The 18,755-nt window shown below is 47.1% G+C and overlaps 1 protein-coding gene across 2 annotated transcripts; it reads left to right on the top strand.

Annotated features, from left to right (window-relative positions):
- Nucleotides 1-49: 49 nt before the first annotated feature.
- On the top strand, nucleotides 50-17,314 carry pde6a (phosphodiesterase 6A, cGMP-specific, rod, alpha). 2 transcript variants are annotated; one of them, XM_040175242.2, is made up of 24 exons: nucleotides 50-192; nucleotides 1,330-1,663; nucleotides 2,344-2,485; nucleotides 4,745-4,897; nucleotides 5,510-5,599; nucleotides 5,688-5,828; nucleotides 6,768-6,842; nucleotides 7,295-7,359; nucleotides 7,534-7,600; nucleotides 8,468-8,515; nucleotides 10,256-10,405; nucleotides 10,919-11,062; nucleotides 11,173-11,238; nucleotides 11,313-11,459; nucleotides 11,828-11,935; nucleotides 12,060-12,169; nucleotides 12,744-12,831; nucleotides 13,143-13,243; nucleotides 13,407-13,514; nucleotides 13,604-13,667; nucleotides 14,776-14,850; nucleotides 15,728-15,811; nucleotides 16,024-16,183; nucleotides 16,321-17,314. In XM_040175242.2, the coding sequence occupies exons 2-24, from the start codon at nucleotides 1,335-1,337 to the stop codon at nucleotides 16,365-16,367; spliced, it is 2,562 nt and encodes an 853-aa protein (XP_040031176.1). In that variant the 5' UTR covers nucleotides 50-192; nucleotides 1,330-1,334; the 3' UTR covers nucleotides 16,368-17,314. The 2 variants fall into 2 exon arrangements, with proteins under 2 accessions (XP_040031176.1, XP_040031177.1); XM_040175243.2 differs by having other exon boundaries at nucleotides 99-192; nucleotides 1,333-1,663.
- The last annotated feature ends 1,441 nt before the right edge of the window (nucleotides 17,315-18,755 follow it).

The raw sequence follows: 18,755 nt of genomic DNA, 5'->3' as shown, positions 1-18,755 counted from the left end.
TGAGAGGGAAACGAACCCCCGGATGTGTCATCAAACACAACGCGGCGTGGTAATCGCAGCGTTGTAATTGGATGCAGGCTTACTTCCACACATGACCATTTAAAACCGTCCCAGTAATCCCCTTTCTTTACTTGGTTTGCAGGACAGAGGGATTACACACTTTGCTGGAGGCCACACAAGGACTTTTAACAGGTAAGAACGTTTACGTTTGTTAGAATAGTTAGACGGTTGTGTGCTTTGGACGGCCCCTGACCCAAACCCAGCGGGGGTCTTCACGTCAGAGGCTGCCTGCCGACCTCCTGCCCGCGGTCAACATTCACGTACATCCTCTTCTTCACGGCCCCGGTGGCTCTAAACTTTTAAATCATTGCCCCGAAAGTGTGAAGAGGAATGTGCAACTGTTGACGGTTGCCCCTAATTGTTGCAGCTCAAGCACTGTGTCCTCTGGCCCGTCCCTGAGGGATGAACGAGTCGGGCTGAGGAAGGTTTCTAAGTGGCGGCCGGGAGGAAAAGCCGGTTGGATCCTCTAAAATGCTGAGGGAACACGCTTCGAGAAAGCACAAAATCAGGCGTTTTTACAAGCTGCACGTCGTACGGCATCCTGTGTCCTCGGAGCCCCTCAGGAAAAACTCAATGTAACGCTTCCTTCGATATCTCCTTACCCAAAGGTTACACTGGACCATCTTTTACTAGAGTAAAGGAGATGATGCTGCGTCATGTTTTTGTAAATCGTTGTTCTCTTGTTGTTTTTTTCATTGGGGGTCGAGGAAAGGTTCTAAGTAAAAACGTGTCCTGTGTCACCTCACATTTACACCCCAAATGAAACCAATTCAGTCATGAAGGCTGGAATGTCTTGGAGAAAAATCTACATATTTTCAATTTTTGGGAATTTCACTCAAATACATTTTTGTGAATATTTTGAGTGAACAACCAAGAGGATTAATGGCACATTTTCCCCAAAGCCTGTAAGCGGGCCGGCATTTGTGAAGGGCTTAAATTCTGCTACGTCTGCTTGTTGGAGGGATGACTTGCAGGGACAGAATTATCCTGCAGCCCGTTAGCATCTTTTGCTCGTGTTGTGGTTTCAAGCTCTCAGAGCTCTTATCCACCAGCATGCGACCAACGAAATCCCCACTGCGCAGAAAGCAGAGGGCCGAGTCGGTGAGGTGTTTACAGGTGTCAGAAGCCACGTGTCACATGGGTGGTTTGAGGCCGATGCTGAGAGGGGAGCGACCATTAGACGGGCTGTAGTTTGGTCCCTTGTTGAATGAAGGTCGGGGGTTCTGGCGGTCCCCCATTCCCTTATTCCTACCTGTTCCCACTCACCAGCAGCCATGGTGGACGCAGCGGCAGCGGAGCAGTTCCTGGACGCCAACCCGCAGTTCGCCAAGCAGTACTACGACGCCAACTTCCGGCCCAAGGTGGTCTCGGACCTGCTGGACGGCAACCGGAAGGCGGCGATGGACATCAGCGCGTTCCACGACCTGACGGCGGTGGAGGAGAGCGAGGTCCTCTTCGACCTGATGCGGGACATCCAGGACAACCTTCAGATGGAGAAGTCCGTCTTCAACCTCATGAAGCACCTCAGCTTCATGATGAGGGCCGACCGCATGAGCCTCTTCATGTACCGGCAGAGGAACGGGGTGGCCGAGCTGGCCACCAGGTGACCGGGGAATTCTTTAACAACTCAAATAGTGTAATAATACTCATAGTGTTGTACATGTGTTTGACAGTAAGTCTCAATATGTTTGGTTGGAAAATCATGGAAAGCAACGTCAAAAAGATATTAGGCCCAAAAATGTTTTGAACAAAAGGTTGAGAGAAATTAAAGGGTTGAAATAAAACATTTAGGTCGATAAATGATTGACATGTTATGTCAAAAACAATCATGTAAAAAGTCTAGAAATACAGAGTACAGAGTTATATTCATCAGAGGAAGAACCACTTTATTTATTCCGATAAATTACTATTCAAATGTTTTAATTTTCTATTTTTTTTAAATGATTACATAAATATTATTCAATATGATGACAGAGTTGATTGAAGACCTCAATAGAAAGAACTGCGTGTTATAATGGTATATAATAGTAATAATAATAATTATAATAATAATAGTATAATAGACATTTTCTACTTTGCAAAAGTTTTAATGACACTTTCTCACAAACTGAATGATCTTTGGATATTTGCAAAATCTCATCATATGACAAACTGCACACATGTTCACAATTGGTTTGCAGTAACAGCTCAGCTCGGGGCGCTAAAAATAGAACATGATAAAAGTTTATTTTTTGGAGTTGGAAACTCTGGTCCGATGTAATGCGCTGATGTCCCCTCCCCCAGGTTATTTAACGTCAACAAGGATTCCCAGTTTGATGACTGCCTGGTGCCGCCTGACAGCGAGATCGTGTACCCGCTGGACATGGGCATCGTGGGCCACGTGGCCTCCACCAAGAAGATGGTCAACATCGCCGATGTGTCCGAGGTAACAAACCAAACAAATGGTTCCTTGCTCAGTAAAGGTTCACTTTGACCACCAGGTGGCGCCTCGAGACCGCCTCCGCCCCCCAAGACTAATTCCCTCCAGCCAGAGCCAGCTCCATCTCATTAGAGACAGTACCTGTAAGTGGCTGCTGAGTTTATTCCCAGGTACACTTCAGGTTTACCTGGCGGCTCGCGCACTCGTCCGCCCCCACCGTCCCGCACCGACTGCTATTCTGTTATTTACACTTAATAAGGCAGCACCCCCCCCTATGATTGATGGATTACAGGTCGTCCCCTGCACGCCCCCCCTCCGTCCGCCACACACAGACGCATGAAATGACACAATGCGAAATGTGACAACTGGAACGACACAGAAAGCCCCCGAGTGTCTGAGAGGAGCAGCTAATGGTTGCACAGAGCTGGGCCCGATCCAGTCCACCGGCCCTCGTAGGTAGAGAGGCTGAGGGATTATGCGTCACTGGGATTACGGAGTGAGTAACAGCTGGCCTCATTCCTCCCCCGTCTTCCATCCCCGCCTCCCCCTTCAGAGTCCGTTTGATAATCACGCATTCTGTACAAACTAACAACTCTGACCGTTGTGTGAGAGGCGGTAACTCGAGGGGTGAAGGTGTGCGGAGCAAGGTGGGTGGGAGGGGGGGGGGGGCAGACGAAGGCCCGTTAATCTGTCCTGAATTAGAGCGATCCCAGATTACTCTCAGAGGTCGAGCAGACTGAGCCATTTTTACCGACTCAGCACTACACCTTTAATCTATTCTGCTGCCCATTATTGTATATTTGGGTTTGGTGGAGCGGAGGAGGGAGAGGGTGGGAGGGGGGTGGGAGGGGGGGGGAATAGGCTTGGTAGTGATTTCTCTTTTTGGGGGGAATCCACGTGAATAACAATACAAGGTTTTAATGGCATGTTTTAAATTGAGATGCTGCAGCTGAACAGGGTAGAAAAACTAACTAATAGAGATCAGGTTAAAAGATGAATGGATGAATATCTACAAATGACCACTTACATCACACCGTTCCCGTTAACGAACTCTGCCTTCTGGCTCGTAACATGCAGGACCGTCCTCACTGGAGTCGTTCTGTACTGTACAATGATTTGTTCTTCACTTTAAACCTGCGTTTTCTTTTATTTAATATTTATTTCAAGGTCAACGTTGTAGTATTTGGAGGCATCTAGTGGCCGGATGCAGATTGCGGCCACCTGAAATAGGAGGTGAAAGTACCGGCTCATTCTCAAGTAACAACGACACAGAGTGTCATAGGGGGTCATAGATAAACTAAAACATTTGGGCCACTAGATCCGTACACACGTATGGATTTAACGAATAGCAAATAGCCTCAATAAATGTTGCAGGTCTGATGAGGGACTGGAGGGTTTTTGGAATACGCGGCATCTGTGTCACCTACATGGAGGTTTTTTTCAACCGTGCAGCAATAATAAAACAATAAAAGATCCACAAACACGACGAAACAAATATTCTATTTTTTCTTGTTTTTCCACATCAAAATACAGATTGTGTTTAGATGAAACTTCTAAAGTATAGATCTGACGTGGAAAGGTCGAGGCAAAGCTTCAGCTGAGGATAACAAGCAGGATGAAGACATCTCCGGGCTTTGAGGGGTGAAAGGTCACCCAATAACAAGCTGTCAAACTGCTGGAACAGGTTTATTTGTAAGCTCTGGAAAGGCTGCAGTTGAATCAGCTTCTGCGTAATGCAGATCCAGGATCAGCGTTTGTTGCTCTCGTAATGATTTTATTTCCTGGAGCCAAGTCGCCCTTCGGGTTCGATCCCTTCGTAGAGGGAAGCAGAAAACCGTAGACGCCGATAAAAATGGAATGATGGTTTACTAATTGAGCTCAAAGCGGAGGATGAAGTGAAAGGATGGAAAATAAAAAGACCGACACTGGACAGATCTGCAAATGTGAGGAGTACATTGCAGATGTATCAATACAGTCGTGATGTCAGCTGATAAACCGAAGTGCAGAAAACAACACATTTAGTGTTTGAAAGACCTTTTCCAACTTTCTGCAGTCTGTCCACCAAACTCCCTCTACGTTTCCCCCCCGCAGAGAGTCCTCAGGTGGTGGACAATGGAAAGCTTCGCAGCGTTTATGGATGGAAGTGATGTTCATTAACGCTTGGAAGCCTGGAAGGATGTGGGGGGGGGGGGGGGGGGGGCAAACATCAGTCACTGAGATTCAATCAAACTCTCTCTCTCTCTCTCTCTCTCTCTCTCTGCACAGAGCGCTCACTACAGCGAATTTGTGGACGAGCTGACGGAGTACAAGACCAAGAGTGTCCTCGCCATCCCCATCATGAACGGTAAGGACATGGTGGCCGTGATGATGGCGCTCAACAAGCTGGACGGGCCGCGCTTCACCGCCAAGGATGAGGAGGTAACATCGCTCTTCAATGAGGTTTAGAGCTTCGTACACTTCACAGAGTGCCTCGAAACCAGAAACAAGTGTGAAAATAAGGTTCAAAACAACGATACTTCACAATAATCCACGTTTTGATTCATACGCAGCACCCTGCTATATATATATATATATATGTATGAATTATAACAGGGAATATTAGATCATAACTGACTCCTGAGCACTGAACTGCCATAACTTTTATTCATGTTTCTATATCAATTCTGTCACAAATGTGCATTCGATGTATTAATGGATTAATTTTAAAGAAACAAACAACTTTTCCTCCTGCGTCTACAGACTTTATTATTGTATTTAGTGTGTGCTTTTGGCAGCTATTGGAGCTAGCACTAGCTACTTGCTTTGAAAAAGAGTTGCAGACTAAGTCTTATGTGCAGATGGTTTCATTATTCGTTGCTACATTGCTAAAAGGCTTAAAAATGCCCAAGAAATGACTCCGTGGTGTAACTTTACACTAATATGTGTTGTCAGGACGTGGCAGTTTGACAAATATAACAATTCACCTTTTTCACCATTCGAAAGGCGATCACACGCGTTTGTCAGAATTGAGTCCGTGCCGTTTTCTTCCAGACCCTCAACAAGTACCTCAACTTTGGCAACCTGATCCTGAGGGTTTTCCACCTGAGCTACCTGCACAACTGCGAGACCAGGAAGGGGCAGGTGAGCCTGCACGGCAATGCGCTCGGGGAGGTCCCAGGTGGGGGAGGGGCGCGTCCCCGCTCACCAGACGCCGCTGTGTGTCGTCCAGGTGCTGCTGTGGTCGGCCAGCAAGGTGTTCGAGGAGCTGACGGACATAGAGAGGCAGTTCCACAAGGCCCTGTACACGGTGCGAGCTTTCCTCAACTGTGACCGCTACTCCGTGGGGCTGCTGGACATGACCAAGACCAAGGTGGGTTACCGTGGATACGCACGCAAGGGTCATGGATGCGAGGAGACCAAGCAACCAATCGACGATCGATTTAGATCATCAGGTTTCCTTTTCAATTTCAGGGAAGAGGTCACCTATTTATTTTATTTTTCAACAATATTACATGCTCACGTCTGTCTTTAGAGAACGCATCGACTACAGTCCGACATGCGTTTCCCACATTTACACATGCACACACATGCACACACGTGTGCGTGCAGAAGGTCAAATGAGTGAAGCTTAAATGAAGCTTGATCCGAGTGCAATAATCCACATTTAGTTGCTTTTGGTCTTAAGAAGCTTGACCGTGCTTCTTCACTCAGACTTCGCATTAAGCCAGAGTTTCCTCGTGGAAAAAAAAAAAAAGAAGAACTGCACATAGTGACGGCAAACATAAGCACATTTGAAACCACGTGCATCCGGTGCTCGGGAACAACCTCCCGCTGTGTTTGTCCCACTCTCATCCCGGGCTTAGTAGGGATGAGATCTGCTTCCGTTTGTTCCTCGTCTTCGCAGAGCCTCCTCTGGTGGATCTGTTCCTAACCTGCACCAGTCCCTCGGCGTGTACCCCGCTCGCCGGCCCGTTGTCATAAATACTACCTATCGGTTGTGGCTGCGTCGCCTAATCACAAGCAGCTGCCGGTTGACTCCTAACACCTGCCATCCGAGGACAAACACGTGTTGTCCGCCCGCACAGACGGCCGTCTGCTCACAACGCAGGAACCCAACAAAACCAGGAGGTCCGCTCCGAGGCCCCCCCGGTCCATGAAAAGGGTTACACGCGAGCCCCAGAGGCCGACGTGGAGATGGCTCATTCAGGCCGAATGTTGAATGATGAGCCTCCAACTAACAGGAAGTGCGTCTAAATGATGAAAGCACCGCTATGACGCCCTCTGACATCTTCTCTCTCTCTCTGCGCAGGAGTTCTTTGACCTGTGGCCAGTCCTCATGGGAGAAGTTCCACCGTATGATGGACCCAAAACTCCCGATGGAAGGGTGAGGAAATGTTCACCTCTGTTTGTGCTCATGCAGGACCAGTGCAGGAAGTGGGCGTATTCGTCATGATGGTAGCAATCTGTCGATCCCAGTAGGCCCCGCCCCAAAGCATTCCCTGCTTTGTGGTCTATTCGACTCTCAATGGACCACAGTTTACTAAACTTCAGTCAAAATCAACAATCAACAATGACGATATTCATCTGCTTAGTAACACCTTCATGTACATCCGTGTAGTTGAGAGTTAAGGGTCGTCCTTGAGCTTGGAAGTTGGAAGCTCAAAGTCCACTTACTAGTTTTATTTATTTTAGGTGATTGAGTTGTTGTCTATTTCTAAAGTGACTCGGTCTACTTTTTAAAAATGCATGCAACATAAGCAGTGATGATCAATGTTGGGACTAAACTGCGTTTTCACTTGAATCGTCTCTAATCGTGACGTTGTTTGTCACCTCAAGGAAATTATCTTCTACAAACTGATCGACTACATCCTTCACGGAAAAGAGGACATCAAAGTCATTCCGTAAGTGTCCGCTCACGTGCACGTGGACGCGCGTGATCGACTCGCCCGGCGTGAATGAAAAATTGCGGATTTAAACGGTTTCACCCCGACTGAGTCTTAATTCTTATCAACCGTGAACAGGACAGTAGTTCACGCGGTTGCTTTGCGGTTAAAGGTGATTGTCGTCCTCCTCAGGAACCCTCCGGCGGATCACTGGGTCCTGGTCAGCGGCCTCCCGACCTACGTGGCAGAGACGGGGCTGGTCAGTCTCCAGAGCTCCAACGCGCCTCACAACGTTCCAAATGGAAATGGGCGAAAATCCACTTTGTCGTGAACTAAACTTTAAGCGATCTCTCAGGCAGAGCTGTGCGACATGTTGGGTGTTCTTCAATCCTCCGCATGTGAAAATGTTCTCCGAGGTTCCTGCAGGTCACATTCAATGCCCACAGATTCCTATTGAAGTACTGCGTACTCTCCCTGCCGTGTATATCACATGTTGCGATTATCAGTGTGCTCTTTGACACCTTTTCATATCCGGATTATCCATAAAATGTCAACAATGATTATAAACGATTTATAGAAATGACTCTTGGAGGAACTTATTGGTTTATACAGATGTTCATGTTGACTAAAGCGTCCTTTATTCAGAAGAATGAGACTTTGGTGTATCAACGGACGTTATAGGTTCAGGATTGTGTTTATTATACACATTTAGTCCAGTTCATAGCTTTGCGATCGCTCATCTTTACCTCATCAGCCCGTTGTGAGCGCGAGGACGATTTACAGGGATAAAAAAAATCCACAAAATCCAGCTTTATTTGAGCGATTTAACTGTGCCGTTAGATCGGCGAGCAGACCGACTGCCCTTTCCTCTCCGCGTGAACCCCCGCGTCCTTTTTTTAAAAAACATCTTAATTTGAAAATGGCTCTTCTGGCGGGGCGGCAGGGGGTCGGAGGAGCAGGGCGCCACTAGGCCTCATTACACAGCCGCCAGCGCGGAAAACGAAAAGGGTTCGGCTGCTGCGACGTACAAGATGTAATTCCTCTTTTTAATCACGCCGCTACCTGCCCAAACTCCCTGGTCCATCTGTCCCTCCCTCTCATCACTGTCATCTCCTTTTCTCCGTAGATTTGTAACATAATGAATGCCGGTCAGGATGATTTTTTCAAGTTCCAGGTAAGAAAGCTGAAAGCTGCCTTTTTTGTACAATGTTACTGATGAATAACTTGGTGAGACACTAATACTGAGTTTCCATCATGTCTGAATGCTCTTTGTGTTTAATATTAATGATGGAAGGGAATTTCTTGTAAATTTGGCCAATTCAGTAGAAAACAACTTATTGCTAAAGTGTTTTTATTGCAAATTGACACACGTTCCCCCCTTTTTTCTATTTTTAACCTCGAATGGATGCAATACGGCGTCATAAATACATTTTTACACATTTCTATTAATATGCGTGCAAATGAAAATCAGCTGTTACCCGTTTACATTCATTCACTTGGCAGACACTGTTTATTGTGACATGTATTAATCCCAGCATCACGGCCACTTCTTCATGTGCATTAGTTGTTGCTGCCAGAACCCTCATTATGATTGATCAGATTTATATGTAAAGTGATAAATGACTTGTGCACTAAGAACATGAGCCCTTTGGTGATGGGAATGAAGCCGACTAGAGGGTACACACGGCGGACCCCGATGAAGCACCAGGGAGCGATTCGGCCTCACGGCTCTCTCTGAATGTGTCCCCCATGCTCTGCTGTCGTTAGTGACAATCTCTTTTCTCGGGGCGGTGTTTATCTTTATTATGCTCTCAGTGCGCCATGGATTCCGCACTGTTGATAACAACGAACGTAAAAACAACCAAGCAACCAAAAAGAGGTTTATTTATTCCTAGTTGCTGCTCTGTGTTGGTCTCTCTTCTGCTTCTCCCAAATCCCAAATACACAAACTGTACACTGGAATACAAGTCAGAGCAGCGTCACCATTTAAAACCATTGGACGTCAAACCACCTCTTTGGTTCAGTTAATAACGGACGCCTTTGTGTTATTTAGTTCCCTTCCCGCTGCGAACATACGTAACGCCGGCTTGGTTAGCGTGTTCAATGGACTCTGTGTGTTCTACATGGTGCAAAATAGTCCCTCTGAAAGGAGGCAACACATCTGAGTCACTCTGCTATTTTTAGTTCTGTTCGTCTCTACTTTCCCTCCTTTCTGATTTTGACGGCCTTGAAGTGCAGTTTTATTTCACTTTCGATTGCTTTCATCCAGTTTCCTCCATTCAAAATAAAACCGGTAATATGTCGTACCAATGAAAATGTTTGCAGGGGCAACAACGCTTTTGCATTTGAGCCTCACATCTGATGGGTCACAGATTTGGGTGCAACACCAGAGGGAAGCTCAGGCGTGTATGAGGGGGGGAAATGCTGCAATAGTATAAGTGTATTCCATATTTACCTTATTTTCAGTAACTTCTCTTGGTGGGGAACTGAAGCTTTTATCTATGCTCCTTTCAAAGCAAAGCGTTGACATTTTTACCTCGTTAGCAATTAACAGTAAAGTCAACTTTACCTTTTAAGCTTCCAGTGGGGGCTTCGACTCTTAACCGATAATCCAAGAACATGAGACTTCAACAACTGCTGCTGCAGTGTGTTCATATTTTAGGAGGAGTGAGCAGGTGAATTATTGATTCCATCTCATATTTCCTCTGGATGTAGAAGGTCATATTTCATCTCTGTGGGGTTTCTGCTTTCTTTATTGCAAAGATAAAGTGGTTCATAGTAAAAAAAAAAAAAGCTCCCATGATACTGACTTAACATACAGAAGATAGTAAGTTGTTATTGATAGACCTTGCATGTCGAACTGTGTGTGTGTGTGTGTGTGTGTGTGTGTGTGTGTGTGTGTGTGTGTGTGCAGAAAGAGCCTCTGGATGACTCCGGCTGGACCATTAAGAACGTCCTGTCGATGCCAATCGTCAACAAGAAGGAGGAGATAGTGGGCGTGGCCACGTTCTATAACAGGAAGGATGGGAAACCCTTTGATGAAATGGACGAAACGCTGATGGAGGTTTGTGTGTGTGTGTGTGTGTGTGTGTGTGTGTGTTGCAGCACTGACTCATTGCTTTATAAATACACACAAGGCATTCAGAGCGTCTGCATTATTTATCATTGAGCCTGGAGGCTTTTTTACTGAATTTCTTTTTTTCCTTCCCCGTTGCTGAGAAATCGGATAAAATACACAACATGACAGTTTGATCCTCAACTGTTCCTTAAAATCAGTCTGTTTCTGAACAAGTTTTATTGGGACATTTGGACATTATTTATCATTCATTAATAAAGCGTTGGCTTTAAGACGTTACAAGTGCATTGACTGTCACACTGTCACAGTCTCTTCAGCCGTTACGGCCTTTACTCTGCGCTCCATTTCATATCCATCATCTATTGCTTGTAATTGTGCAGATTCTGCATACATCGACATATACAAAAGAATGAAGTAATACACAGGCCAACATGATGTAAGTAGTAGTATAAAGTCTAAGGACCTTTGATATCTAAAGTACCCCCCTGCGCCCGTGTGCAGTCTCTGACCCAGTTCCTGGGCTGGTCGGTGCTGAACACCGACACCTACGACAAGATGAACAAGCTGGAGAACAGGAAGGACATCTTCCAGGACATGGTGATGTACCACGTCAAGTGCCGGAAGGATGAAATCCAGCACGTTCTGGTCAGTGGCTCGATACGAGCGGCCTGGTTTTAAGGCTCGTTTGAAATCAGACCTTTGGCTTGTGTGTTTGTGTCATGAAAAGAAAATGATGTTGTGTGTTTTCGCCCCAGAACACCAGGGAGAGATGGGGGAAGGAGCCGGATGAGTGCGAGGAGGAGGCGCTCCAGGAGATTCTGGTAAACAACAACAACAACAAACGTCCCGTGTGTGTCCCAGGAAACGAATATTAACAACAAGTGTCGTTCCGCAGTCTGAGGTCCTGCCGGACTCCAAGAAATGTGAGCTCTTCGAGTTCCATTTCTACGACTTTCATCACACGGAGCTGGAGCTGGTGAAGTGCGGCATCAAGATGTACTACGAGCTGAAAGTGGTGGACAAGTTCCACATCCCCAGAGAGGTGGGCCGGCGGTTTGGGTGGTCAATTCGTTCATGAAGTATTTCCATGCCAAACATCCTGGTAGTCAAACAGGAGTTGAGGCTTCGAGGCTTCATTCTCCCCGTTGACCTTTGAACTCCAAATCCACGTTTCAATGCTGGCCGGCTCTTTCTAAACAGTTATCATCGTATCATCAGTCAATCAGTACATATTATGTATCAATGTTAGATCAAGTTATGATATTTGGAGTATTAGTCTCCAGCGGTTTCCGACTCATGGGATCCGAATAACAAAAGCTGAAAGCCAATAAGCGTTCAAAGGAAATCCCATTCCTTTCATTTAGTCGGGTAAATGGAATAAGTTAAAAGCAGGAGACCGTGTGCCCGCAGACCCTGGTGAGGTTCATCTACTCTCTCAGCAAAGGCTACAGGAGGATCACCTACCACAACTGGAGACACGGATTCAACGTGGGACAGACCATGTTCACCCTGCTGATGGTGAGACGTTCACATCCCCTCTGTAACTCCTGAATCCCTCGCCAACTCCTCCTCCTCCTCCTCCTCCTCGCTCTGACTCAAAGTGATGAACTTCCCTTCTCCTGCTCGGCCTCTGTGACCCCAGACGGGGGACCTGAAGCGTTACTTCACGGACCTGGAGTGCATGGCCATGGTGACCGCCGGCCTGTGCCACGATATCGACCACCGAGGAACCAACAACCTGTACCAGATGAAGTAAGAGGGAGGAAGTGATGGCGGATCGCTGACTCATCACATCGACCAGCGCTTCCAGCTCCGATGCGGCTGATGATTGTATATAAAAGTGGTGACTAACACGCTGACGTTTTTAGAGGCAACTTGTGACCTTGAACAAAAGGTCACGGGCCCAAAATATAATCAGCGTGTGGGCACAACCATTTTTTTTACACAACAACGTGGTTTTGATCATCACATGACCGGATTTCTTTCTCTCGTTTTGTAAATCCGTCGGTTCTTTGTGAGACCGTTCAATCGATTCGAGGTGGCGCCTCCTCCTCCGCTCTCTACGTGTACCTGACGCCACACACACACACACACACACACACACACACAGAACAGCAATGAGCTCATATAGACCAGATACACCTCCAGCTGCTCCGCTCCACCTGCTGATGGATGAGCTAACGAGAGCCGCCATTAGCCGCGGACACAGCGGGCCGGGCCCACCCTGAGTGCAACGTGCATGATTTATCACGGTGTAGCCTTCCCACCCTTTGTGTGTGTGTGTGTGTGTGTGTGTGTGTGTGCGTGTGTGTGCATGTGTTTACAGGTCCGGTAATCCTCTGGCAAAGCTTCACGGATCCTCCATCTTGGAAAGACACCATCTGGAGTTTGGAAAGACTCTGCTGAGAGATGAAGTATTTAGCAAACAAACACACACACACACACACACACACACACACCTTCGATTTCTGATTCTATGAATGAGCAGTTGTGAAAATGCGTAACCTGCATTGATAAGGCAGGTGAGTTTTATCATATATTCTCATACAGGCCGACAAACGTGTTTTCATGTTGGAATGTTTTGTTGTAAATATCTGAAATATCACTTTTTCCCTTTTCAAACACACACACACACACACACACACACACACACACACACACACACACACTTCACCCGGTATCCTTGCTGTGCTCTTGACTTTTTGTTCCTTTCTTCGTGTTTCAGGCATTGAACATTTATCAGAATCTGAACCGCCGGCAGCACGACACCGTCATCCACCTCATGGACATCGCCATCATCGCCACGGACCTGGCCCTCTACTTCAAGTGAGTACCGAGGCACCAAAACACGCCTGCCAACGTGACCAGGTGGGCCCCGGCCGGTCTGTTCCTTGTTCCGTACACATCCAATGTGCATTTCATGTGGTTCAGTGAACGGCGACGCGCTGACACATCAAGTAAACACACAATCCATCTTCTCTCTGTGCAGGAAGAGGACCATGTTCCAGAAGATCGTGGACCAGTCCAAGACCTACGAGAACTGGAACGAATGGACCAAGTACATGATGCTGGAGACCACGCGCAAAGAGATCGTCATGTAGGCGGGCTCACACACACACACGCACGCACGCACACGCGTGTGCCAACAGAGACACGCGGAAGGCAGCCATGTGTTGTGTCTTTTAGGGCCATGATGATGACGGCTTGTGACCTGTCGGCCATCGCCAAACCGTGGGAGATCCAGAGCAAGGTACACACACACACACACACACACACACACACACACACACACACACACACACACACACACCTGTGCGATGAAGGTCCTTTTGGTACTTGGCGGTGTGCAGAGGCGCAGAGGGGAAGCGATGATAGAGCAGACGGAGGATGACACTGTCAGCGCTGCCATTTCTCTCAGTAGTGATTCCTGACGGCCTCGTGCATCAAAAGACACTCGCTGCTCCCCCCCTCCCTCCCTCCCTCCTTCCCCCATCTCCCCCCTTCCATTTCAGCTAAGTATGTGCTGTGCACTTGAGCCATTGAGCCTGCACACACACACACACACACACACACACACACACAGGGTCGTTTATTAAAACCTTTTATTTGTCTGCAATCGACTGTAAACATCTGCTCTTCATCTGTAACATTCTCACTTTTATACACAGACACAAGATGGAGACTCGACCTCTTCAGCAAAAAAAACCCCATAACAAAACAGATGGTAATTTCAAGCACAGCTAGTTGAGAAGTGTTTGATGCAAACACATTTTGGATAACAATTTGATTCCTGCGTTTAATGAATTCAATGAGTTCAATGAGTCTGTTTTCACCAAACTGGAGAGGTTCCTCCTTCGTTTTTAACACAGTAACATTACTTTGGGAGAAAAAACCTTCCTGGGGGATGTCGATGACAGACCCCCCCCCGTTCTCGATAAGATATTCCGCTGACATCTTTGCGGCTGATATGCTCTCAGTTCTGCTTCCCACTCGCACAGAATATCTGACTTCTAAAACGAGTTTTTCTCTCCTGAATAGAGAATTCACGCATTATTCATCGGATCCTAACGTTGCTCCATTTAAGTTTTGTGAAGGCAGGAGATGTCGGAAACTGCCTTCTGAATAAGATTCTCGTTTACGGGGCATTGTGGAAGAGTTATGACAATAACAACATGTACCTTTTATGAGGATTTGTCCCTCACTATAATGACGATAATGATTATATACGAAGGGCCGGTGTCTTAAAGGAGCATTCCACCACATTATGAACAGTCGCCCTGCTTGATTTATCACTAATGCGAAATCACTACACCAGAGAACTGTTGTGCTTGCTACGTCCTTCCCGGTTGGTCCTGCAGGTGGCGCTGTCTGTCGCTGCAGAGTTCTGGGAGCAGGGAGACCTGGAGAGGACGGTCCTGGAGCAGGTCCCAATTGTAAGGACACACAGAGCGCTCTAACGGTTTGGAGGGATAGATGTATTATTTCATCCGCACGTTTATTGATAGTTGACCTCTGACCTCTATAAAGAGGATTTCCTTTTGAGACTTAATGAAGCACGTAGGGATTATCCGTAGAAGGCAGGAGTCGAGTCCCATGAGCTCTTATAAATGCAGTCATTTCACAGCACAATATTGTTGTTCTGCCTAAGTTACATGTGAGATTAATTTTTCTCAGAATCTGGACACAGATACAAGCTGAGCCTGATCACCGGCTCTCATCAACTAAGCGACATTCATACCTTTTTAACTCGAATCAGTTCACCTCTGCAGAAAGCCGCCACACGTTTTCCAGCATATCGGACGTTTGTGTCACGACTCGCTGTGAGAAAGAAAAGGAAGTGAAAAAAAAGAAACGTAGGAGGCAAATCTTCGCCAGCGTTGGCAGCCGGCGTGAACTTGGTGACGGGTTGTCACAGTCGGCCGCGCTGCCCACACTCGCCTCTTCTTGGGATGTGGCTGCAGATGTGAACCTGACGTGCCTTCCTACACTCAACCTCTTAATTGCACTCTGAGGGGTCTACACATGGAGCGCCCCCCCCCCCCCCCCCCCCCCCCACCTCCCCCCCTCGTTTATAGAAAACAAAGAAAGTGACCCTCTTGGACTGGACACATTTCTTCTTTGCAAACAGTTCCTCTTTGTGAGGGAGCTGTAGCCGATGAAAGAGGTCAGAGGTCAGCTTCAACGAGCTCGGGGACCGGTGCTGTTTTTAGAGCGATAGCACGGCTTGCATGAGATGTGAGTTACTGGCAGAGGGGTTGATGAGCACGTCGGTGAAACGCCCCACTCTCTCTCTCTCTCTCTCTCCTTCAGCCCATGATGGACAGAACCAAAGCAGATGAACTGCCAAAGATGCAGTGCGGCTTCATCGACTTCGTCTGCGCCTTTGTGTACAAGGTCAGACGCCACATCGCATTCCCTGCAGAGTCAAGCAGTCGATGTCCTTCAGACGATGTGGACGTTGTTGGCCGTGTAACTTTGTGTAGCATGTCATCTCTCATTTAGCGGCTCCTGGATCAACATAAAAATTTGATTTGTGTTATATTTCCCGCGACATCTGATAAATGTCCGGTTGTGTTAAATTGGGGCGTGATTTGATTGGTCGGCAGGAGTTCAGTCGTTTCCACGTGGAGATCACCCCCATGCTGGACCGCCTGATGAACAACAGGAAGGAGTGGAACGCCCTGAAGGAGGTGCACGAGGCCAAAATGGCCGCCATCGAGGAAGCGAAGAAAGCCAAGGAGGAGGTTGCTGCAGGGGCCAGACAAGGTAGGGGGGGGTCTCAGTTCCACAGGGCCTAAATTTGCAAATACAAACATAGAGGTGTAAAAAAAGAACAACAATTAAATGCATTTTTAACCGTTTTGCCTTCCTTTCTGTTCTTTTTTCTTTCTTTCCTCCTGCAGGTGCAAGTGCAGCCCAGTCAGATTCAAAGACGTGTGTAGTCAGCTAAAGAGGCAGCAGGTTGCTTCAGGTCGCTCCCTGCCTGTGCTTTGCCGCCGCGGTCCGGCGTCGGCTTCTCCTCGGTTTATCCAGAGCGCAGCTTTTATTCGAGCATGCCGGTCTCCTCTTCTTCCCGTCTGCACTGCTTCTTCCTGGCCACCCTTTGATCCTGAACACCCCATAGTCTGCTTACAAAGAGAAGGTAAAAGGACCGTTTTTGTCAATGGAGTCTGGTGTTGTGGGAAGCGTCCCCGTCCCCCCGCATAGAGCGGTGTGAAGGGAAGATAAAGCAGTGAAAATGTTCTCAATCGGGGATTCGACTAAAGTTACGATGATACATTTATAAAGAAAATCAGAGTGCAGAGCCGGGCCTCCGTTCTGGTCTGTTAGCTACCGTTGCTAATACAATACGATAAGTAACTGACGTGACCCTACTTTAAAACATTATCCCTTTAAGTGTTTTTAATGTGCGCTACAGTTTCTAGAAGACGCAAAGTTCACAAAACGGTTCCTGTTCACTAAACATCACCGTGCGAGTAAAAATAGCTGTTACGCGGAAAAGTAGCAGATCGACAGAAATAACAAAAATTCCACTTAAAGTACGATGGCTGAACTTTCATCCAACAAACAACGTCAACTGGAGCATCTCACTGGGTCAACAGTCCAAGTCTGTAAAGCCAATGAAACTAAAGGACAATGTCGAACCGTGTCGCTGCATCGTTGCTCTCAGGTGTTTTGTAGTTAAAGCTTGCTCACGATAAAATGTTATTTTGAGACTTTTTTTAGCGTAACAAGAAGCAACATCTTACTCAGTTAACGTTCAATGTTGGAGTCGGTCGATACTGCGGATCAATACAAGAAAATGTATTTTTATTCAGTTTTACTGAAGTAATAATGTGGAGATGTGCATTTGCTTATTTGCAGATAGAAGTAAATATATTGTATTTTCCCACTGAATTACTTTGGTGTCTGTGTTTTTATTGTTGCAGTTTATTTTAAAGGGAGAGTTGAGTAGTTTTATTGTTTGCGTGTTTTTTGATAAATTCCGTCATAAATATGTCAAATGTGCTTAGTTTATCTGGAAAGAACAAAATAACATTTTAGCACCCCAAAATTTGAAAAAATAAAAGTCATACATATGTATGATATGGCAACGATAAGCAGCGTTGACTTGGTTCCATATGTATTTCCTTTGGAGAGGGATTTGCTTCTTTTAGTAATATTAGCACATGCTCAATGGAGCGACCTGCAGGCGGCCGACTGGGAGCAACTATGGAGAAGGACCCGTCGGCCTCAAGGAAGTTCTGGGAAGGCGCAGGAAGGGGAGGCGGGGGCTTAGCTCGGGTCGTGTTCAGCAGGGGGGAAGAACTGCGGACCAAACGGGGGATGGATGGTTGGATGGATGGATGGATGAATGGACGGATGAATGGACACCGGGGAGATGCTGTGGGCTCTGGACTGACTGGCGCAACATATGCATTAATACAGCCATTGCAGTATATGTTCCCAAAACCCCCCCCCCGGCGCGGCTCCGAGGTTAGCCACACATCCGTGTACATCGGACGCCGTGTTTGTTGAACTCTCACTGCCCTCCGTTCCGCTGCCAGGAGAATCTGTTTGGAAAAGTTTCGCGCTCTTTTCAACCGTGAGGGTTTACGGCCCAGCAGGCCTCTGACTGACAGCCGTGTGAAGGAGCGGTGTGGTGTGCAAAATGGATTTCCCCAAAAACAGGTATCCCCCCCCCCCCCATTGTGTCTCTTCAGCAAATTTCAAGGAAAATAGATTATATATTTCCAATGTTTTTGATTTTGCATGAAGGTTGTGCCTAAACAAACATGCCTGGAAAAATAAGGTTGACTACGTTGTGTTTATTACCGAAAAGGTGATTCAATGCCGCGGAGAAATACAAACGTTTTGTCGCAAACATGAATATTTATCCGTGTGATCGAGGTGGAATCTTCTGCAGGAAACATGCATAAGAGAGGACTTGCACAGCAGCTCACAATGCATCAACATCTGCCAGCTAGGCTTCCCATTAGCATGTGTGTGTGTGTGTGTGTGTGTGTGTGTGTGTGCACATGGTTAATTCTCCCACCTAGAGCCATACATAATACCGTTATAAAACACAACATGACCCCTGAGTGGGATAATGAAAAGCGATCACCACTGGAGCCACGATGGGGGGTAAAGGGAGGGAGGGGGCGGGCAGGACCGGAGCTAAATGCATCATCCCTCCCTCACGCGGCATAGTAACACAACGCCAGCATGGACGTATAACCTGCGTGTGTCGTCATCGGTGTGTGACGTCAGGCCGCGCTGGCAGCGCAAAGGATCGCCGTATATGGTGGTGATGATCGGCGCAGCGCGTAAAGCTCTGACGCAGCGCCGTCCCGTGACT

Source organism: Gasterosteus aculeatus, chromosome 4 (assembly GCF_964276395.1).
Source record: "Gasterosteus aculeatus chromosome 4, fGasAcu3.hap1.1, whole genome shotgun sequence".
Taxonomy (NCBI): Eukaryota; Metazoa; Chordata; class Actinopteri; order Perciformes; family Gasterosteidae; genus Gasterosteus; species Gasterosteus aculeatus.
The sequence above is the reverse complement of the archived record's forward strand: the minus strand, read 5'-3'. Positions and strand labels throughout refer to the sequence as shown.